This window comes from Narcine bancroftii, chromosome 3 (assembly GCF_036971445.1).
Source record: "Narcine bancroftii isolate sNarBan1 chromosome 3, sNarBan1.hap1, whole genome shotgun sequence".
Lineage (NCBI taxonomy): Eukaryota > Metazoa > Chordata > Chondrichthyes > Torpediniformes > Narcinidae > Narcine > Narcine bancroftii.
In genome coordinates this window covers 54,091,372-54,115,312 of record NC_091471.1, presented here as the reverse complement: position 1 = coordinate 54,115,312, position 23,941 = coordinate 54,091,372, and the positions used below count along the sequence as shown (strand labels likewise).

The following is a 23,941-nucleotide window of genomic DNA, read 5'->3' as shown; positions in this document are numbered from 1 at the left end:
GCGTGTCTCCCTGACGTCACTTCCTGCGCGACGGCGGGTGGGGTTGAGCGACCGATGACAATGGCGGAGCTGAAGCGCTTGCAGAATCGCCTGGAGAAACTGGAGACTCGGTTGTACGGAGAGAGACCGGTCCAAGCAGGCCAGGTAGAAGGAGGGTCGATCCGGGGCTGGAGGGAAGGGAGTGAGTGCCGGAGCGTCTGAGGCCGGGTGGAAATCAGGAAAATTGCAGCGGGAGAGGCCATTCGCCCCCTTTAGTCCTGCCATTCTGTCTGATCAATGCTGGACTTAACGTCTGTTCTGTGCCAGTTCCCCACAACCTTCAATTCCTGATCTATCAAATACTCCCCTTCCTCCTCTTTAAATAATTCCAGTGATCTGGCCACAACTCACTGAAGTGGAGCATTCCAGAGATTTACTGCCCTCAGGAAACATATTTCAGTGTACCCTTGTTAAAAATGATAGCCCCTTGAAACATGTTCATTCATTTGACAATCACATGAGAAAATATGTCAACATCTACCCTCCTGTCCTTCAGGATCTTGCAAGCAACACTTCACTTGTAAAATCACAAACAGACCTTTCACAAAAAGCAACACTTCACTTGTAAAAACACAAACGTGGCTTCCTCTCCACCACTATCAACTGTATCTCCTCCATTTCATGCTCATCTGCCCTGGCCCCCTTTCCCCTGAGATACAACCAACATAAAATACCCCTCATCCTAACCTACCACTCCACCAGCCTCCACGTCTAACACATAATCTGTCGAAATTTCTGGCACTTACCACAGGACCCCACCACCAGACACATCTTTCCCACCCTTCCTCTCTCGGCCTTCTGCAGGGGCTGCTCCCTCTGCCATTCCCTTGTGCACTCATCCCTCCCCACCCATCGCATCTCAGACACCTTCCCCTGTGCCTGCAGGGGGGGAAACACTTGCGCCCACACTTCCTCCCTCACCACGGTCTGAGGCCCCAAACAGGCCTTTCATGTGAAGCACCACTTCACTTGTATATCCCGAGGACTTATTTACTGCATTTGGTACACACTTTGTGGCATTCTCTACATCGGAGAGACCGGTCACAAGCTGGGGGATCAGTTCACTCAGCACCTGTGCTCTGTTCGCAACCACAACAACCTCCCAATAGCTAACCATTTCAATTCCGAGTCACTGTCCTGTGCTCACATGTTTGTCCCATCCTGACAACCTGCAGATTGGAGGAACAACACCTTATTTTCCATCTGGGCACCATCCAGCCAGATGGCATGAACATTGACATCAGTGCTTTCCATTAAACCTTTTTGTCGTTTCCTGCCTTTCCGATTTTTCACCTACACAGCCCTGGCTTCTCCCCCCTTCTCCCTCAGTGCTGCTTTCTCCTCCCTCCCTTCTCTACCTATCATCTCTTGCCCTGCCACCCCCTCCCCCTCTCACTCTTTTATTCTGACGCTCACCAGCGTTTTCTCATACCATGATGAAGGCCTCAAGCCCGAAACATCAGTTATATATCTCTGTCTTTGCTACATAAAGGACACTGTTTGATTGGCTGAGTTTCTTCAGCATTTTGTGTTTTTCCTTCAGGATCTTGAACATACTCTTCTTAAAAATATAGATCCAAGCTTTGAAACCTTCTTTTGATAGCACAATTCTCTCAACACAGGAAATACAGCAGTGAATTTCCTTTGTGCTTCCTTCAATGCAACTGTACATCCTTTCTTGGGCAAAGGGATAATAATTGTGCCGAACACTCCAGGTCAGGGGTGTCAAATTCAAATTCACGGAGGGCCAAAATTAAAAACTTGGACTAAGTCGAGGGCCGAACTAAATGTTTATTGAAAATTTTCAACAACATCTGCATGTTTTCTCTTCTTTCAACATATGTAATGTTAAACTTTTTCTTATTAAAATAAATGTTTAATAATAGTTTTGGATAAACTCTTTCCAGAAGCATTAACAAATGAGAAATAAAATATTCAATAAATAATATTTCTCTATAGAGGATTTGTCAAATGTTGCTAGTGTGCTGTCGAATAGTAAAATCTGAGGGCTATTGAGAATGTGGGAGAATAACATGATTCCTGAAACAATCAAATGGGTGACTGATTGTGGGCATGAACTCTAGCAGGGTTATTTGCCATGCCCTTTTTCCATTGGTACAGATATCCTTTGATTGACACACTTTTCAAGTTTTATGCCTAATGAGCTTGTATCCAGGTGCTGGACCATTTTTAACCAGGAATATATTTATCACTGTGACATGAAACTATTGGAAGATCGTTTTATCCTGAGATTAAAGTTCACAATACTTACTCAGGCCTGTGTGCGGGAGGGCGGGGTTTGCGGGCGATCGGGTTGGACAACGACAGTGCGGGGGCATCGGCTCTCGCTGCAGGGCGGCATCTCGGCGGATCAGCGGCCCCGTCACCGTGAGTCGCGGGTTGGCCTGCGGCAGGGAGGGGGAGTGGGCAACGGGCCTGGCGAGGTCAGGCCCGAGGCCTCCGGTTCCGGGCGCTGGGAAGCGGCCTTGGCTTCCCCTGACATCGGCCAGGCCCCAAAACCAGAGTCCACGGTGAGACCCTGCAACGTAAACAGAGGAGGTGGGGGCGATTAGCGGGCTGACGCCAATGCATTCTGGGATTTATAGTATTAGCTGTGCATGCGCTATACTGGCACGGCGACCAGCGGACCACCTCTAATACATTTTTGAAATGATCTTGCGGGCCAAATATAATTATATCGCGGGCCAAATTTGGCCCGCGGGCCAGAGTTTAACATGTGTGCTCCAGGTGATGTGCTAGCAACAGTGTACAATTGTACTAAAGCATGACCTAATCCTAGGTTCATAGACTGGCAAAGAGTCAGCCCAAGGACACCGGAATGGTTGGTCTATGGGCTGAGAAGGATGTGTCAGCAGCTGAACGGGTGGAGAGAGGGTCAGTGGGAGAGTTGATCTGCAGCTAGACTGGATGGTGGAAATTGTCAGTTTTTCCAAAGATGTGGTAATATTGTGTTCTTAAGAGTTATTAATCCGTGAAGGTTACAAAGGATCAGGTGTGTCAGTCTGAAGTGGAAGAATTAGAGGAGTTATGAAAAAGTTTGCCAGGCTGTGTATTTGAGACAAATCTCGTCTTGTCTAGCTTTTTTATTGCCAAGAAGAGTTTAATGGCTTCTTTCAGTGCTCTGAGTGTGAGGTATACACGTGATTTCATTTTTGAAATTTTCTATTGAAGTTGATTCATATGGCATAAATGTAATACTGTGTTAACCATTTTCACGGAATGTATCATAATTTGTGTAGCAACTTATGTATAGCCTTATGTATAGGAATGCATAGCAACTTGTCCGTGAACTACTCTTTGCAGACGATGCCGCTTTAGTTGCCCGTTCAGAGCCAGCTCTCCAGCGCATGACGTCCTGTTTTGTGGAAACTGCCAAAATGTTTGGCTTGGAAGTCAGCCTGAAGAAAACTGAGGTCCTCCATCAGCCAGCTCCCCACCATGACTACCAGCCCCCCCACATCTCCATCGGGCACACAAAACTCAAAACGGTCAACCAGTTTACCTACCTCGGCTGCACCATTTCATCTGATGCAAGGATCGACAACGAGATAGACAACAGACTCGCCAAGGCAAATAGCGCCTTTGGAAGACTACACAAAAGAGTCTGGAAAAACAACCACCTGAAGAAACACACAAAGATCAACGTGTACAGAGCCATTGTCATACTCACACTCCTGTTCGGCTCCGAATCATGGGTCCTCTACCGGCATCACCTACGGCTCCTAGAACGCTTCCACCAGCACTATCTCCTCTCCATCCTCAACATTCATTGGAATGACTTCATCACCAACATCGAAGTACTCGAGCTGGCAGAGTCCGCAAGCATTGAATCCATGCTGATGAAGACCCAACTGCGCTGGGTGGGTCACGTCTCCAGAATGGAGGACCATTGCCTTCCCAAGATCGTGTTCTATGGCGAGCTCTCCATTGGCCACCGAGACAGAAGCGGACCAAAGAAGAGGTACAAGGACTGTTTAAAGAAATCTCTTGGTGCCTGCCACATTGACCACCGCCAGTGGGCTGATATCGCCTCCAACCGTGCATCTTGGCGCCTCATAGTTTGGCGGGCATCAACCTCCTTTGAAGAAGACCGCAGAGCCCACCTCACTGACAAAAGACAAAGGAGGAAAAACCCAACACCCAATCCCAACCAACCAATTTTCCCTTGCAACCGCTGCAACCGTGCCTGCCTGTCCTGAATCGGACTTGTCAGTCACCAACGAGCCTGCAGCAGACGTGGACATACCCCTCCATAAATCTTCGTCCACGAAGCCAAGCCAAAGAAAATCATAATTTGTGTGTGAAAAAATTTAAGCAAACTGATATTTTGCAATTTAAATGAATTAAATGAGTTGTGTTCTTAAATTTTCCTTTTATTTATACTACAAATAATAAATATTAATATTACCCAATAATGGTTGGATTCTAATTTTTGAAGGAAAAAAAATCATTGCACAGATTTTTGGCTGGTGAAATATCAGAATGATACTGAATCATGGGAAAGGAATCTTATTTGACTTGTTTTCAGATCACTTGCAGTCTCTAGTGGCAAAACCAAAGTGTTGCACCAATTTAAGATGTACTGTTAATGCATTTTCCAGTTTACATCCTTCTTGTCAATTATACATCCAAGACCAAAATGTCGACATAACTGAAAAGAATTTTAAAAAATTACTCAAACATAAAGGGATGTCTGGGTCACCAATTGATGGGCTATACCACTTTAAAGTTTTTTTTTAATTAAAATTTGTGAATTTTTTTTAACTAAAATTAAAACAATACCATAAATGTCTCATCTTTAAAAAGGTTGCGAGATTTGTGATATTGGCAAAAACTGAACTGTTTTTAAAGGGAATTTGATTTAAATTGGAGACATTTTTTTATCGACAATACCATTTGAAATAAAAAAAAGTGCCCTATTCCTTTTCAGTATTAAGATGTTTCATTTTTAAAAATTACTTTCTGTAAAATATAGATGTAAGAATATCTTGTGTGCATGTGGGTATCATTTGTGGTCAAAACACATTGCCAGCCATTGATTAAAAATGGAAAAAGACCCAGGTTTCATGCTATAGGCCTGAGTATTTTTCAGGTATGCTGAAAATCAGATGGGAGCCCAAATAAGAAAGCGGGGGCTTGGAGATGAACACAGGCTATCAGGGAGGTTAAAAATTAAAAAAAAAATAAAAGACTTAGATAGGAACATGGATCTAAGAAAAATAGAGGTGTATGGTGTGAGGTAGGGAAGGATTGTTCTGGAATAGCTTTACATAGATCGGCACAACATTGTGGACTGAAGAGCCTGTGTTATGCTGTATGGAGCAAGGCAAAAGAAGTTGAAAATTGATAGGAAGGTGGGGCAAAGATCTAAGAAGGATGTGCTCTGATTGGAGAGAAGAAGGGAAAGGGGTTGGGTGTCCGAGGGGTGAGGGGGAAAAAGAGAGAACAGGAGGAGGGGGTTACTGGAATTGGAGATCGATATTGATGCCATCTTGCTGGAGACTGCCAAGATGGAATATAAGGTGTTGTTCCACCAATTTGTGTGTGGTCCTAATCTTGCCACACAGTACATAAAGCCATGGAGTACATATAAGTGTGGGAACAGAACATAGAACATTACAGCACCACGCAGGCTCTTCAGTTCACAATGTTGTGCCGACCTATGTAAAGCTATTCCAGAACAATCTAATCCTTCCCTATCTCACACCATACCCCTCTATTTTTCTTTCATTCATGTTCCTAAGTCATTTCTCTTTTTATTTTTAAAAATTTTTAACCTCCCTGTAAACAAGGTTTACTTGTAAGTATAAAATGCTTAGGAAATGAAAAATAACATTTGGAAACCAGACAGCACTGCTCTGGAGCATCCAAACACCTTAATTCTTTAAAGCAAGTATTTTAAATGTCCATATTGTGTGCCAGCCTCCACCACCACCCTTGGCAAATGCATTCCAAGCTCAACTACTCTCTGATGGGGGGGGGGGGGGGGGACACTTATCTCTGATATTTCTCCTACCATAAATATAGCATAAAGTGATGTCCTCTAATATTACCACCTCTGAGGCCCAGGAAATAAAAAAGTGCTGGCCTATCCACCCTATTTATGACCCTTATAACCTTGTATGCATCTATTAAGTCACCTCTTCATTTCTCATCACCCCAAAGAGAAAAGCCCGAGTTCTGTCCACCCTATTTATGACTCTCATAACTTTGTATGCATCTATTAAGTCACCTCTTCATTTCTCACCACCCTAAAGAGAAAAGCCTGAGTTCTGTCATCTTTGCTTCAAAACACAGGTTTTCCAATGTGGGCAATATCCTATTAAATCTCTCCTGCACCCTCTCCAAAGATTCTAGATCCTCCCTGAACCGAACACAATATTCCAAATGTGGTTGGACCAGAGTTTTATCGAGCTGCAACATTACCTCACAGCTCTTGAACTTAGTCCCCAAACTAATGAAGGCCAGCGTACCATATTTCTTCTTAACCACCTGATCAACTTGCTCAGCAACCTTGAGGGAGTCGTGTACCTGGTCCCACAATATTCTTCTGTTCTTCCTATCATTAACCACATACCCTGCCTTCGGGTTCAATCTTCCAAAGTCCATCACTTCATACTTAATCAGATTGAACTCTATCTGCCACTTCTTTGTCATGTTATTTATAAATATCACAAAGAGCAGGGGTCCCAAAACAGATCCCTTCAGAACTCCACTAGCTACAATTTTGACCTTGAGGCACAATATATTCCATCTACTACCACCCTCTGCCTTCTGCAGGCAAGCCAATTCCACTCCAAGCAGCTAAGGTTCTATGGATCCCATGCTTCAAGACTTTCTGAATGAACCTACCGTGGGAAACTTGTCAAATGCCTTTCTAAGATCCATACACAGCACATCAACAGCCTTACCTTCATCAGTTTCATGTGTGAATGGTCTACCACTCACAAAACCATGTTGACTATCTCTAAATGATGTTTCTTTAAATTCTCATGAACCCTGACCCTAAGAATACTCTTCATTAGGTTGCCCACAACTGATGTAAGACTCACTGATCTATAATTTCTAGTTCCCAGGATTCTCCCTTTTGGCTTTCTTAAACAAGGGGACTATATTTGCCATTCTTCAGTCTCCAGTACCTCTCCTGTGGCCAGGAAGAACACAAAGATTATTGACAACACCCCAGCAATCTCTTCCCTTGCATCCTGGGATATATCACGTCCAGTTACAAAGACTATCTGAATATTTTTAAGAAGATCCGGCACTTTTTCTTTCTTAACTTCGGCATTAGTCTATTCTGCGTAGACCTCACATTTTGTGTATGCTTCTCCATTCCTCTTGAATTACCCTCTCACCACTTTTGTCAACCATGATACCTTTACCCTCGCATGTCTCAGCTGGACAAATCTATCATCAACTTTGTGCTAGTTGACCCTAAACACCCTTTGTATTTCTGCTGTGCATTTCCCTGAGAACATCTATTCCCATTTTCTCTCCAAAGTTTCTGCCTAATCACATCATTGTGGTCACTGTCTCTGAAATGTTGCCCCCCGCCCTCCCATCCCGGAGAGGTTTCACCTGACCAGGTTCAATGGCAAGGGGCTGTGGAATTGAAGTGATTGGTCACTGGGAGGTCCTTGCTGTTGGAGCAAACAGACCAAAGGTGCTTAATGAAATCATTTGCTTTAATCAGCATTCAGTTTCCCCAATGTTGAAGAGGCCATACCAGATGCAGTAAATGGCACCTACAGCTTCATTTGGAAGGAATGTTTGGGGCCCTGAATAGCTGTGAGTGGTGAGGTGTAGGTGCAAGTGTAGGACTTCGTGAAGTCAGAGGGGTAAGTACCAGGGGGCAATATTATAGCAAAATGATATTTTGATGGTCATTTATCAAGTGACTTCATTGTTTTCTAGTTCACTGATGCTGTTGTGAAAATCCAGGCCTCTTTGGGGAATATTGCCAGCAAAAGAGAGAGGATAAAATCATTATACAAGAAAAGTAAGTATAAATGCAAAGATTGAACTATATATTGCATTCATTTTGAGAGAACCTTTTTGCTAATATACTTATCTTTTCTACATCTCTTGATTCCAAAGTTTTTCAATTTTAACTGCCAGATTTTATACAAGAAAAAATATATGTACATTGCAGTCTTAAAGTTGATAAGAAAAGCAATAATTATGCAGTTTGAAGTGTAAATAAAATAGAAATAAAAATCGAGATAGAAAATAAATCAGGAAGTAACAATCAAGCATCACCATATATAGATGTATGAGGATTATTTGAGTAAAAGAGAAAGAGGAGTTTTGAGATTCAAGAAATAATATTAACTTGGCAGTTTATACAATTATTCTTTAACATTGTGACCTTGCTGCGAATCTGATTTGAGCAAATGATTTATTTCTAGAATTGAGAGGAATCATTTGTAAAGGACTTGTTGTAATTGAAGGAATAATGTTCATTTCCTCAAATATTAGATCAAAGCTACAATTTTTTTAAAAACTTTATTTATTCGTTCAAAAAACAAATAGTACATGATATATACAACAATTAACCATAAACATGAATGTTATTTTTTATATATAGAAAAAAAAGAAAAGAAAAGACCCCCCAACCCCCCCCTTCAGCCAACTCTACTAAGGAGAGCCATAAAGAAAGAAAAAATATTAAAGAAAAATTAAATATACATATTAAGATCTAATCAATGTAAATTGAAATGTAAATATTCTGAATATAACAACCACTTATTAATAAAAAACTATAATTATCACACGAAACATACATAATTTTTTCCATTATTAAACAATATTTCATTCATTATGCCATCTATTAATAACAATCATATTTGTATCTTTCCACGTACTAGCAATACATTTTTTCGCTACTGATAAAGCTAAATGTACAAAAGCAAGCTGAAACGTATGTAATCCCAAACTTTTCAGAGGTTGCAAACTACCCAGTAAAAATACTGTCGGATCTAGAAGTATTTAAATGTTATGCAGGTATTCTAAAAACAATTGAATTTTCTTCTAAAAAGATTATACATGACCAAACAGCATGAAAAAAAGTTCCAACTGTATTACCACATCTAAAGCACAAATCTGATAAAGCTACAATTTGAGTTGTATTGTGACTGAATGAGAATGAACAGCTTTGTTAGATAAGTGGATGAGATCATTTAGCTGTCTATTTATAGCTGGAGGTTTATATTGGCAAAGAGCAACAGATTGATTAAGATTGATTAAAAAAAAAGTTTGCTGTTGATTAAACTTACAAGGCTGTATCAATGTTATCCAAGTATTTACTGGCCCATTGGAGAGAGCATGAATCACCAGTTTAACTGCTGGAAGCCCTGATGTATTGCTAACGGAAATATGATCTTCAGGATGCTGCTCTTGAATAACAGAAAATCAAAATCAACTGCAGATGCTTGAGATCTGAAATAAAATAGAAATTGCTGAAATTGCACAGCAAGGTGTGGCACAGTTAGTGTTGCAGTTGATCTAGCATTTGTGGAGAGCTAGAAGAATCACTACTTGGTGGAACACCTCTATTTATTATGAAGGGGTGATTCTGACACCTTGATCATCCATCCACTTCCAAACTGGACCTCTTTTTAGCTTCGTACACCATGACAAGTAAACTCGATATAAGTTGAAAAGAATAGTATCCCATTTCCCATTGGTATGTTTCAGCTTTCAGGACTATTTTAAATTCAACCCCTGCAGCTAATAGCTCATCACAGCCTCCAATTTTCAGCATTCAGCATTTTTTCTTTTTGTTCAGATTTTATTTGACTCATTCCATTCATATCTCTTTCAGATTCCTTTGTCTTCGTCTTTCAGCCAGTGCCATCATTGATGTGGTACTGTCTCTCCTGGTCTTCATTTAAATTTAAATTTAGTTAGACATATAGCAATGTAACATTCTAATTCGGCCTACGAATCTGTGCCTCCCATTTTACACCCCATTAACCTGCACCCCAGTACGTTTTTGAAGGGTGGGAGGAAACCGGAGACCCCGGAGAAAATCCACACAGACGTGGGGAGAACATACAAACTCCTTACAAACAGTGCAGGATTCGAACCCTTGTCTGGTCCTCATCACTGGTGTAGAAAAGGTGTTCCGCTAACCATTACACCATCCGTGCTACCTGCTATGCCAACTGCGCTGCATGTTTTTGTCTCGTTTAGCCTGATCTCTTTTTTTTTCCCCAACCCTTCACTGGAAATTAAAACTTGTATCCCATTGAACCTCTCCCAGTTCCAAAATGAAACTTGAAATGTTAACTCTGTTTCCATTTCTACAGATCCAATGTGATTGGCTAAAAATTTACAGCATTTTCTCTTTTTATTTCATATTTCTAATTTTTTATTATTTTGCTTGGATTATGTAGGTGAGGTTTAGGTCTGATTATTGCAGCAAATATATTCTAGTTTTAATAAGCTCAAGTGACTGAATGGTGTTGATGTTCACTTAGAAATTTTGTAGTTGTCCAAGTTCCTCAAGATCAGATGAAATTAAGGGCTCGTTTCAAGATCGTGCTATTCTTCAATAAATAGTCCATTTTTTTTTCTTCAAAAGCAATTTTGATGGCTTTGTAAGGTATGTTCCTTTTTAATTACATGTTTAACACTTGTGATATCAATTTTCGCAGTTGATGATCTCCTAAAGTTCTTGGACCCTCAGTACATAGACAGAATTGATGTTCCAGATGCAATGAAACTAGAGTTCATTCTAGCAGGTATGAATCAATTACTTAAAATCTTCAATTACCTTAGAAATCATAGAAAACTACAGCACACAAAACAGGCCATGTGGCCCTTCTCATCTGTGTTGAAACATAATTCTGCTAGTCCCACTGACCTTCAGCCATTCCATAACATTCCAGATCTCTCCCATCCATGTATCCATCCAATTTATTCTTAAAACTTAAGAGTGAGCCCGCATTTACCACATCTCTGAATGAAAAAGTTGCCCCTAATCCTTTCACTTTTCACCCTAAAGCCATGTATTTATCTCTCCCAATCTAAGTGTAAAGGGTCTATTCGAATTTACTCTGTCTATTCCCCTCATAATTTTGTAAACCTCTATCATATCTCCCCTCATTCTTCTACACTCTTAAGGAATAAAATCCTATCCGGTTTAATCTTTCCCTGTAACTCAACTCCTGAAGACCCGGCAACATCATAGTAACTCTTCTCTGCACTGTTTTGATCTTACTTGTATCCTTCCTGTGGTTTGGTTATCGGAACTGCACACAATACTCCAAATTTAGTCTTATACAACTTTACCATAACATCCCAATTCTACACAATACTTTGATTTATTAAGGCCAATATGCCAAAAGCTCTCTTTACAACTCTATCTACCTGAATGTCACTTACAGGGAATTATGCACCTGTATTCCCAAAGCTCTCTGTTCTACTGCACTCCTCAGTGCCCTTCCATTTACCATGTTTGTCCTTTCTTGGTTTGTCCTTCCAAAGTGCAACACCTCACAATTGTCTGCATTAAATTCCATCTCCCATTTTCTGACTAATTTTTCCAGTTGGTCCAGATCCCTCTGCAAGCTTTGAAAGCCTACTTCGCTGTCTACAACATCTCCAATCTTAGTGTCATCAGCAAACTTTCTGATCCAATTTCCCACATTATCATCCAGATCATTGATATAGACAACAAACAATAATGGTTCCAGCACTGATCCCTGAGGTATACCATTAATCACAGGCCTCCAGACTGAGAAGCAATCGTCCATACCACTCCATGGATACCTAGTATCTGAACCTCCCATGTAGGACCTTTCCTTCAACTCTTCTTGGTAACCTTCTCAAAAAAAACTATGAAATTCATTAAACACGACCTACCACTCACAAAGCCATGCTGATTATCCTTAATTAGCCCTTGCCTGACCAAATAGTTGTATATCCTATCTCTCAGAGCACCTTCCAATAGTTTACCTATTACTGATGTCAGGCTCCCAGGCCTATAATTTCCTGGTTTATTATTGGAACCTGTTTTAAACAATGGAACAACATGAGCTACGCTGCAATCCTCCAGCATCTCACTCGTGGCTAAGGACATTTTAAATATGTCTGCCAGGACCCCTACAATTTCAACACTGATCTTGCTCAATCTGAGTGAATATCATGTCAGGCCCGGGGGAATTTATCTTCTTTTATTCACAGTAAGGCAGCAATCTCTAGATGTTCCATGCCACTACTGCTTCTCTTCCTTCCTTGTACACCATGCCAGTTTCCTGAGTAAATACTGATGCAAAAAAAATTGCTTTAAGATCTCCCCCCCCATCTTGTTAGGCTCTACGCATAGACAGCCACTCTGATGTTCTAGGTTACCAATTTTGTCCCTTACTATTCTTTTTCTCTTAAAATATTTGTAGAAACCCTTCGGGTTTATCTTCACATTATCTGCCAAAGCCACCTCATGTCTTTTTGCCTTCCTGATTTCCTTCTTAAGTATTTACTTGAAAACCAGGGTTCCCTTTGCCTGTTAACTTTGCCTTTCCTGACAGGAACATGCAAATTCTGCACTCAAAATTTCACCTTTGAAGGCCTTTCACTTACTGAACACATCCTTGCCAGAAAACAACTTAACTCAAACCACTCTTCCAAGATCCTTTCTCATTTCTACAAAATCAGCCTTTCTCCAATTTAAAATCTCACTTGAGGTCCAGACCTTTCCATAATTTATAATTAACTTGAAAAAATGACATTATGGTCACTGTTCAAAATGTTTGTCTACATATACTTCTGTCACCTGACCTGCCTGGTTCTCTAGTAGGAGATCAAGTATGGCATCCTCTCTCATTGCTACAGTACCTCTAGACTTAGAAAACTTTTCTGAGCACATTTGAAAAACTCCAAGCCATCCAGCCCTTTTACAGTATGGGAGTCCCAGTCATTATATGGGGAAAGTTAAATCTCCTTCTATCACAACATTTTGTTTCTTACATCAGTCTGCTATTTCTCTACAGATTTGCTCCTCCAATTATCTCTGACTATTGGGCGGTCTATAATAAAACCCTGTCAGTGTGGTCACAACTTTTCCATTCCTCAGCTCAAGCCATATCAACTCAAAATCCAGTTGATATTTTTCTGTCAATTTACTTTAGTGACTGCTCTCTTACAAGTGACAGATCATGCACATAATTTACATGCAACTATCATTTGCTCAATTTGTTATTCTGCACAAATTACCCTGCTTTACTGTTTTTAGTACTTTTTTTCCTTCATTTGTTTAACTAGTGGTCTACTGCTGTGAGATAACTTTCTACCTCCAACTTACTAACATTGTAAGCAATAAGTATTGCTAAAATCTAAAAGTATTCCACATGTCCTTTATGATCTCTCATTGACAATGCCTGATTTTGTGTAGAATATTTAAAATAATATTATTTCTTAAAACCAGAGACAACAATTCTGTATGGTACTCTAGATGCAGTCTCACCAGTATTCTATTTGAACGAAAACATAAATATTTCCTTTAGATTTCCCTAACAATAAATTATATTCTGTTAGTTTTCCTAATAAGTGTATTCAATCTTGAACACTAACCTTTTATGCATTATGCATTGGGATGTCTACATCCATCTGTATCTGACCTCTGAAATCTTGTCAATAATATTTTTAAAAATTTTTCTTGCCAGAATTGGCACATCATTTTCCATCATTGCCAGATCTTCGTCAATGTACTAACCTATCAATGTCCCTTTTTTAAAACTCCTTGAGACCTTTCCTTTCTTCCTCTCTGTCATCAGCAAATTTAGCAAGGGAACTTCAGTTCCTTCATCAAAGTTATTCATATAACTTGAAAAATGTTGAGGTTCTAGCATTGATCTCTGGGATTCACCACCTGTTACATCTTTTCAACCAGGATAAGAACTATCCATGCTACTGTCGGTCTTGTAAGACAGCTGATCTATCCTATATCATGAGCTTTTATTTTCTGCAGCAGGCCTTTGAAGTAGGTATTTAATCAAATATCATGTCAATAGTCTTGAAAACATATGCAACAGGTGTCACTGACTGTATAAAGATCTATTTGGACGCGGGTGTGCCCACCCACATCTACCGGGTGTGCCCACCCACATCTACCGGGTGTGCCCACCCACATCTACCGGGTGTGCCCACCCACATCTACCGGGTGTGCCCACCCACATCTACCGGGTGTGCCCACCCACATCTACCGGGTGTGCCCACCCACATCTACCGGGTGTGCCCACCCACATCTACCGGGTGTGCCCACCCACATCTACCGGGTGTGCCCACCCACATCTACCGGGTGTGCCCACCCACATCTACCGGGTGTGCCCACCCACATCTACCGGGTGTTTCCCAGCCAGAGGCCTTGGGTGAATCAGAACATTTAAGGCCGAGGATCTAAATCTCTTCAAGAAGACCAGGTACAACCTGCAGAAGGCCGTCTCTGAAGCAAAGTGGCAATTCTGGAGGAAGCTAGAGACAGAGACAGATACATTACAGGCCATTACAGCCTACAAAGTGAGGGGGAACACTATAGATAGCTGTGATGCTTCACTACCAATGTGATTCTCACTTTGAGAATAAGAACCAAACAATGCCCACTAGAATCTCTGCAAAAGCTGAGGACCCTTTGAGGGCGACGTCAGAAGATCATTCGAGAGGGTGACCCCTCACAAGGCGTCAGGCCCTGATGGCGCACCTGGCAGGGTACTGAAAATATGAACCAATCAAGTAGCCGGAGTGTTGACAGACATTTTCAACCTCTCTGCTGCAGTCAGAGGTTCCCATCTGCTGCTTTATAAGGGCATCAATCATCTTGGTCCCCAAAAAGAGGAGTGTGAGCTTCCTCAATGACTATTGCCCAGTCGCACTAACTTCTACCATGATGTAATGCTTTGAGAGGCTGTGCATGCCCAGAATTAACATGTACCTAACCAAAGATCTGGAATTCACACTGCAATTTGCTTATCAACACTTTTGCTCTGCAGCAAATGCAATATCACTGGCTCTCCACTCAGCTCTGGATCACCTCGAAAACTACAACTCATACATACGGCTACTTTTCATCAACTACAGCTCAGCCTTCAATTCCATTATTCCCTCAGTACTAGTCAAGAAGCTGCAAACTCTGGGCCTCTGTCTCACCCTTTGTAACGGATCCTTGACTTTCTCATCGGAAGACCACAGTCAGTATGAATTGGAAACAATGTCTCCTCCTCACTAATTATCAACGTAGCCGCACCCCAAGGATGAGTGCTTAGCCCACTGCTCTACTCATTATACAACCTTCACTGTGTGGCCAGGCACAATTCCAATGCTATCTACAAATTTGCCGATAACACCACAGTTGTTTGCAGAATCACAAACGATAATGAGGAAGTGTACAGGAGGGAGATAGATCAGCTCTTTGAGTGACACCACACCAAAAACCTTGCGCTGAATGTTAGCCAAAACCAAGGATATGATTGTGGACTTCAGGAGGAAGTCGGGGGAACATAACCCAGTCCTCATCAAAGGTTCTTTAGTGGAACGGGTCAAGAACTTCAAATTCCTGGGTGTCAACATCTCCGAACATCTGACCTGGAGATTAGGTATGTCACCAAAGACTCTCAAAAACTTCTACACATATACCGTAGAGAGAATTCTGGTTGGTTGCATCACTGGCTGGTATGGAGGCACCAAATCTCAGGACGAGAAAAAAAAATCCAAAGGGTTGTTAACTCAGCCTGCAACATCACAGGTACCAGACTTCACTCCATCAAGGACAACTACATGAGGCATTGTCTTAAAAAAGCAGCCTCTATTATCAAAGACCCTCACCACTCAGGCCATGTCCTCTTCACTCTGCTACCATTGGGGAAATAGGTGCAGGAGCCAAAAGAATAACACTCAGCGGCACAAGAACAGCTTCTTCCCTGCTGCCATCAGATTCCTGAATAATCAATGAACCAAAGATACTTTTAAAGAATATATTTATTGTTGTAAGATGTTTTATAATATGAATGTTTGCACTATGATGTTGACGCAAACACCGAATATCGTGACTTGTTCATGACAATGAACTCTGATTCTGCAATATATTCTAGTAATCTAACTGTAGTATATCAACCATTTCTGCTTTATCCATAGAATAAAGGATTTCAATAAACTGATCAGACGTGATTTTCTGTTTGTAAAACCATATTAATTTTACTTGAGTTGAAGAAGAAAGTCTGCAAATGCTGGGGTCGAGGGCAATACACAAATGTGCTGGAGAAACTCAGCAGGTCATGTAGCATCTATATGAAGTAAAGGCTGACCAACATTTTGAGCCTAGGCCCTTCATCAGGTATAAGCAAATCAGGCAGGTGATCAAATCAATCAAATAATACCATCCTTTAATCTTGGACGTTTTGGGGAAATTAAGACCAATGCATTTCTTTAATTGCTTTTAAAGCTTTCAGATGTTGGTTTGGAGATGTTTCTCATAGAAATGTATGTAGAAAAGCAATGCAATTTTATGAGCCTTTCTAATTCTTATATAGATCGGAATATATATTTACAGTAAAACCCCCAGTATAGGGATTGGAAGATGCTGGGTAATGTATTTTCCAGTTGCTTGAGACTTGCTCTTACAACGTCTAACTTCATTAAGAATAAAAAAAGTTTAAAAGTAAAAAGGCAAAACTACATTACTATACACTTACACTGAACAAACTTCACCTGCATGAATATATAAACCTTAAAGGATTTAAATTTATTTTCATTCACATTCTTTGAAAACATTTAACCTTCGCTGCAGCTACAGGTTCCTCCCCCTCCATGGAACAGCCAGAAAGACGGACAACAACTTTATAGATAATTATTCCACCCCTCCCTAAGTTCACAGAAAAAAGTTTCTGACCACAGTGATTCATACTAAGAAGGGATAAGGAGACTCTTTAAGCGTGTCACCCCAATGGTGAGCGGCATCAACCAGCTCTTCATCCTGGGCGTTGTCATTTTATTCAAATGTAACTTTATTCAAACAGCTGCCACAAGCAAAGCATGACCAAAGCACTCTTTGTCTGAATTGGTTGGCTGAATATTTGCTCTCATCATCATCAAAGTTTTATTTGTTACCTCAAAAAACATTTACAATTTTAAACATACTTTTTTTTTACTTACTATTTTATTTTTATTTTTAAAATTTGTTTTCCTCTTTTTTTTGTTGTTGTTGCCAGTTGCTTGGGGCTGCTGGTTGCTTGAGTTCCAGATAGCAGAAATTTTACTGTATCTGTTTTTAAGGAATAGTGAATGTCCATGTTCTGTTTAGGAAATTATCAAAGTTCATGATTAAAGATCATGTGACTGTATATCTTGACAACCCTTTTATGTATATTCTTTCTTTTTTTTCTTCCCATATGTTCATCAATTTCCCTTCTCCCATTATTCTACCACTCACCTACAGACTTTGGCCAATTTACATTAACCTATTAAGCAAACAAGTCTTGTCTTTGGGATATGGGAGGAAACAGAATCACAGGGAGAACATGTAGTCTCCAAACACAGTTAGCATGCTCAGGATTCAACCCAAGTCTCTGTCTCTTTGAGGCAGGAGTTCTCCTAGCTATGCCACTGTGCCTTTGATACAGAAAAGGCTAATGGAACGCTATTTCTTTTTGAGCTGATAGGACTAGAGTAATATATGCTGGGTAGAAGTTACAATACAAATGAGTATGCCGTTCTGATTTTCATATTATAGTTTGCAACATTTTCTCTCAAAATGTTGCCTGTTCACACATTAAATTGTCAAATTATTTTATGAAAATGCAGAAAGTGGTAGAAATGCAAATACTCTTACAGATAGCAATTGATGCTAAATGAACTGTTTATTTTAAAATTGAAATTTGTAAACCAAGGCTATTAAAGGAAGAGGGTAAAGGGGTTGGAATTACATTACAGACTGAATGCAAAGTGATGGAATGGCAGAATGGATGTAGGAAACTCAATAGCCAAGTGATGTTTATTCAAAAGGCTTGATTGTTGTACTGTGATGTGGCTAAAATTAACTGCATATTGAACAAAATATTTGAATTCCTGAAATCTCGATGATTAACTGTAATCAGAAAGGAAACTTAGTTTCATAATTACCTCAGTTCCACTGCCAGATATTAATGTGGGGCATCTATAAAATTGAAGGGGTTGGAGAACTGATAATTAATTGTGAATATTAAATGGAAACTTATCTGGCTAGTGTTTATACTCATCAAAAAAATGCTGCAAGAAAGTTTCTATGTATTGTAAATTTCCATATCTCACCTATCTATTTAGTCAAAATTTAGTCTTAATTGTAAATTACCTTCTCATACAGTTCATTGATCATTATGAAAGATATCTGGATTCCTTTTGAAAGTGATAACATGGTTTCAGATGTAAAAACAAAAGGGTATAGAATTATTGGAGTATACAAGTGACTGTGCAGGCATTTTTGTGATGTGTTATTCTGAGCATAATTTATGGAATATGTGCCAAAGCCTTAATAGCTTTGAATGTTTTTTTCTTCCATTGCAGAGGAGCAATTTATCCATTCCCAAGTGCATCTTTTAGAATTGGTGAAAAAGCATCAGCCTTATCTTGAGAGCGAGCACATTAAAGGTAAATATGAAAACTTATCACACTTCTCCCCATCTTTGTTTTCAATTTCAATACTCCTTATTTATTTAGATCATGCCTTACATTGTACATTGCCTTACTGTCCTCATGTCCCTAAGCCATGCTTTACCTTACCCCTTTTACCTTCCCTTGTGTTTTAAGTCTTTCACTTTTGTCTTGCCTCCACTTTCTCTATGTCTTAAAACTGGTTTTAACTTTTTCCAGATCTTTCAGATCTCTCTATCATTTCCCCTCTTCCAAGAATATTACAGGATGTAGCCTTGGTGTATATTGAATAAAAATTTAACTTGTTGCTTGAATTTTTTCAGCTGTGCCTAATTATTCTTCAAGAGTGCAAGCACTGACCCAAGTTCAAATTCAAGAGCAGGTACTTTTTTGCCAACTATTAATGCAACAAATTATCAATAAGCATCTGTCTGTACTTAAATTATTTGTATTTATCAATTTACTATTATAAGCTTTGAAATGTTTTTCAATCCATTGTCCTACATTCTTTTTTCTTCATGATATTTTCTGCAGGATCAATGTAATGCAATCACAGAAGATGTAACCAAGATGCTTGATGAGTATAACAAAATGGTATCCTTTATATTATAACATTGATAATTGTATTTGGTTCCTCACATTATGTTGCATGTGTATAATTATTTTTAATTCAGAACCATAATATTGGCACTCCAGTAGACAGCTTATTGAAAACTTGCCTGTGTCTTTTCAAGTTGCCTTGTGCGTACTGAGTACGATGGGGTTGGGAAAGGATGATGGAAAGGTGACAGAGTTTTGAATTCAAGCTGAGGCTTGGAATCTTACGTTTTAGTTGAAACAGATTCCACTCCTTCCTGTTACCATTTTAAATCAACATTTGTTGGTAAAAGATAGATGTTTTTAATTTATTTAGTAAGCTTTTTACCTTAAATTATATTCCAAAACTGCTGACAATCTTTCTACGTAATTTAACACCCTTACTTTCTCCATGTGGCATTTGAACTTAGTAAGTTCTAACCTTGTGTAATTTAAACAATTCAATTTGTAAATGAAATTGAGTTTCATCTGTATTTCCATTTGGTTTTGGATAAATAGAGTTCTGTCAGAGTGCAGTTGGGATTCAGATAAGATGGAAATTCTCCCAGAGAGTATGGATCTTGGAATTATCTATTATCTATCCAAGGCTGCCTCACTGAATGTACTTGTTTCAGATTATTGACGAATAGGGAATTAGGATTGTGGGGAACAGACAGATAAATAGAGGTGAGTCCACAGTCAGATCAGATATGTTTTTATGGCAGACCAGTCTCAGTGGGCCAAATTACCTACAGTTGCTTCTATTGTTGACATTCTTATCTTGGGAAACGTGATGAGCAGAAGTGGATAAAACTTGAATGCACTTATCATTTTGTCCTGCAAAAAGATTCATTGACATTTCTGACACAAAGAATATAGATTGAAGGCTCCAAAGTTATGAAAGGCATCTCTTGGGGCTGAGTAGAGAAAAGCAGTATTATTAACAAGACAATATTTAGCATGGGGACTATGTGGTGGTATCAGAGTACAGGGAGATAAGTTGAATAGATGATAGGAATAGATGCTCAGGAAGATGATTGAGGAGTTGGGTGGGTCAGGCAGATAAAAATACTATTGTCACGTCTGGGTTCAAACCCACTGAGTTCCTCCAGCATTTTGTACATTGCTGACACTCTGCCAAAAATTTTTTTCTGGTTTGGTAAAAGTTTGAAGCAAACTTTGGGGAATTTCAGACTATTTTCTATGTGGCCTGAAATTGCATTTAATCTTTAATCGTTCAGTGGCCACAAGACAAAATGAAAACTGTACTTGAGTTTTGTCCACCTGTTGGGCCCATGTCATTTCAAGTGTTTATGGAAGAGACACAGGTTTTTGTAAATGGGTGATCAAGGCAAACTTCAAAATTGCGCTATGCAGATGATCCAGCATTACTGGAAGAGAGGATGGGAGTTGGTGGACTCTGGTTTCATTCCTCAGGAATAGCCCACGTTGTGATCTTCCATGGCATAAAATTACTTTACAATCAATTCTGTAAGAGCAAATTTTATTCAACAGCTGAAATTTTAAGGTAATGATTTGGAAATTCTGTAGAAGCAAATTTCGTTCCATGAATGACGTGTAGTTAGCATTTTTGTTTTGTTGCTGTTGTGAGTTGCTGGAACGATGGGCGATAAAACATTTTAATAATTTAGATTTAAAGAATATAATTAATTTCTTCTCTCTTGATTTTTCTTGTCTTAATGCCCCTTCACAGTTATTCCCTTTTTTTTTCCTCTTTCCCTGCATTTTAAAATTTGTTTTAACTTTTTCTGGTTCTGTTAGATTAAAAGATGTCAGCTTGACCAATTAACTTGTATTTCTCTCTATAGATGGGGGTGGAGGGGTGTAACTCAGTGTTTCCATTTTCTCAATTCTCTTTATTTCAAATTCTCAACCTTTCATATATTTTGCTTCTGTGATAAAACTCAGATGTAGAGTGAAAAAATACTCTACATTGTCCTTTAATTTACCTTAATTGTGTTCCTCAGATTTTGCTTCTTTCAAAACAATTTGTTCAATGGGAAGAAATGCTAACCAAGCTGGAAGCTGCAAAGCAAATGAAGCCACCCTCTGATTGACATTATGTAGTGTGGATGGATCAAAAAGTGGAAGTGCAGCAAACTATTCTCGTTACTATATACATAATATTGTATATGTAATAAGTAATTTAAAATACACTATTTTAAAATGTATTCCATATAATGTATTTTAACATTTTTGCAGTTATATAACTAGCATTATATGTGATCATAATCAGAATGGCAGACAACTGCCTCTAGTGCTCCTCAACGTCACATTTGCAGGTTTTCTTTGTAATATTTAAAACATAATAGTAAATTGCACCTTTATTTTAAATTGTAAAAGAGCCAGTTACTTTGACTGTCACTTTCTTTTTGTAATAGTTAAGGTCCAGAATAATTAGTACAAATACAGGGCAAGCTTTTTTGTAAACCTATGTATCACTAAATTTTCTTCACTCTACTACTGAATTAATTGTCAAAGGAATTGTAAATATATAAACTAAATCCTTGCCCGTATTTTGCATCATTGTAATAATTAACATGTTAACCTCAAAATCTACCATTGTCAGGTCTGAATATTGTTTGAATTGTTTATTTTCACATGTACCAAAATACTGTGGAAAAACATTGTTTGTCTATTATCCAGGTAAGTCAACCAATACTGACGTATAATGGTGCAGAAGAAAACAAAGTGAAAAGTACAGTGTTGGTGAGAAAGAGTTCAGTTAAATTAGTACAAGGTCAGAATCTTTTAATTGTTGAAGTCAATTCAATAGTTTTATATTTCTCTATTTGTCACATTATACTTAGTATGATAAGAACAGTTCTGCAAATGATCTAATAGGTTAGATCTAACATTTATAATGCTGTTTAAGAACAAAACTTGCAGAATATAGAGTTGTAATGAAAAGAAAGACCAATTAGTACCAAGCAAGAGAAGCTGTGGGTTTCATTCAGGAACCTGATGGCTACTAAGAAATGACTGTCTTTAAGTCTCTTCGTATGTGGCTTCACACTATTGACCCTTCTCCTTTATGGGAGGAGAGAGAAGAGAGTGTGCCTGGAGTGATATTCATCCTTCAGGTGTGAGAATAAGGAGGAAGGATGAGTGTGAGGGCAGTTTTCTGCTCTCAGTGTCACATGTGGGAAGTCATGGAGTCTTCATAGTCTTTATAATACTTCATAGTATTTATGCATTGTGTTCAGGATTTCTTTTTGCAGCAATATGTTGAGACGCCAACTAGAGGGGGAGCAGTGTTAGATCTGTTGTTTGGGAATGAAATGGGGCAGGTGACGGAGGTGAGCGTTGAAGTGAACTTCTGATCCAGTGAACTTCTGATCCAGTGATCACGGGTCCATTAGCTTTAGCTTAATGATGGAATGGGATAGGTCGGGTCCGAGCAGGAAGGCCAGATTTGGAGAAATGAAAAGGGATTTGCAGAGAGTTGTGTGGGCTGATCTTTTTGCCGGAAAGGATATAGAGGAAATTTGGGGGGCATTTAGGGGTGAGATTTTGAGAGTACAGGATCTTTAAGTTCCAGTCAGGCCGAAAGGGAAGACTAAAGGTTCGAGGGAGCCGTGGTTTTCTGGTGAAATTAAGAAGTTGGTTAGGGGCAAGACGGAGGCCTATACTAAATATAAAAAAACAAGGAATTGAGGAGATGTATGGTCATTACTTAGATTGCAGGAAGAACCTTAAAAGGGAAATTAGAAAAGCAAAAAGAAGGTATGAGGAGTCCATAGCTATTAAGGTGAAGGTGAATCCTAAGGGTTTTTACAGATATGTGAACAATAAAAGGAGGGTTAAGGATAGAATAGGTCCACTGGATGATGGAACCGGTGAACTATGTAAGGAACCGTATGAGGTGGGAGAAATATTGAACAATTTTTTCTCCTCCGTATTCACGAGGGAAAGGGACATTGGGGTATACGAGATAAGAGAGGCAAAGGGCTTAGTTATGGAGAGGATAGGGATTTGCTATCTTCTACAGTTTCCTTTGATCTTGAGTAGAACAGATTCCATACCACACTGTGATACATCCAGCAAGAATGCTATTGATGGTGCAACTACCGAGGTTGAGGGACATGTTGAATTTGCTTAGTCTTCTAAGAAATTAGAGGGATTGGTGCACTTTTTTGGCTGTGGCGACAACATTCAAGATACCTTTATTGTAATGTAACAGTAGCCTGTTTGGGTCCCTCAGCCACTGAACCTCTCACTGGTCTGCTGCCATTGTCACTGTTCTGTAGGGTCATCACCTCTGCTTCTCCTTCTCAAAAAAGGGTGTTTCTGGTGCCCTGTGCCGCTTCCGTGGAGTCTGCCACCCCTTATGGCCACTGACAAGCGCAAGTGCTGCTATCTTGGGAACACACCCATGGTTGCAGGATTTTAGTTTAAAAGCACTGTCGTCTCTGTAATGCCTGCATGGAGGTACCGGCATTAGAATGAATCTTTCGGAGCACCATTTTGTCTCGGCTCCAGATTTTTCCCCAAGATCAGGTTATGGAAGATGGTTATTCCTAACAATTTGAAACTACTTATTCTTTCAACTTTAATTTGTCAGCTTTTTTTTATCAATTATGCCATGCTTACACAGTAAAGACAAGATTGTGTTTCTCCAGGACCACAGAACACATTTACATAAATATAAGTTAAACACATT

The 23,941-nt window shown here is 39.5% G+C and overlaps 1 protein-coding gene across 1 annotated transcript; it reads left to right on the top strand.

The window, feature by feature from the left end:
• The first annotated feature begins 13 nt into the window (after positions 1-13).
• dctn3 (dynactin 3 (p22)) lies at positions 14-21,850 on the top strand. The gene is made up of 7 exons (XM_069922760.1): positions 14-144; positions 7,975-8,059; positions 10,719-10,805; positions 18,595-18,678; positions 19,005-19,063; positions 19,216-19,275; positions 21,246-21,850. Exons 1-7 carry the CDS (start codon positions 55-57, stop codon positions 21,333-21,335), a joined length of 555 nt encoding a protein of 184 aa, XP_069778861.1. The 5' UTR covers positions 14-54; the 3' UTR covers positions 21,336-21,850.
• The last annotated feature ends 2,091 nt before the right edge of the window (positions 21,851-23,941 follow it).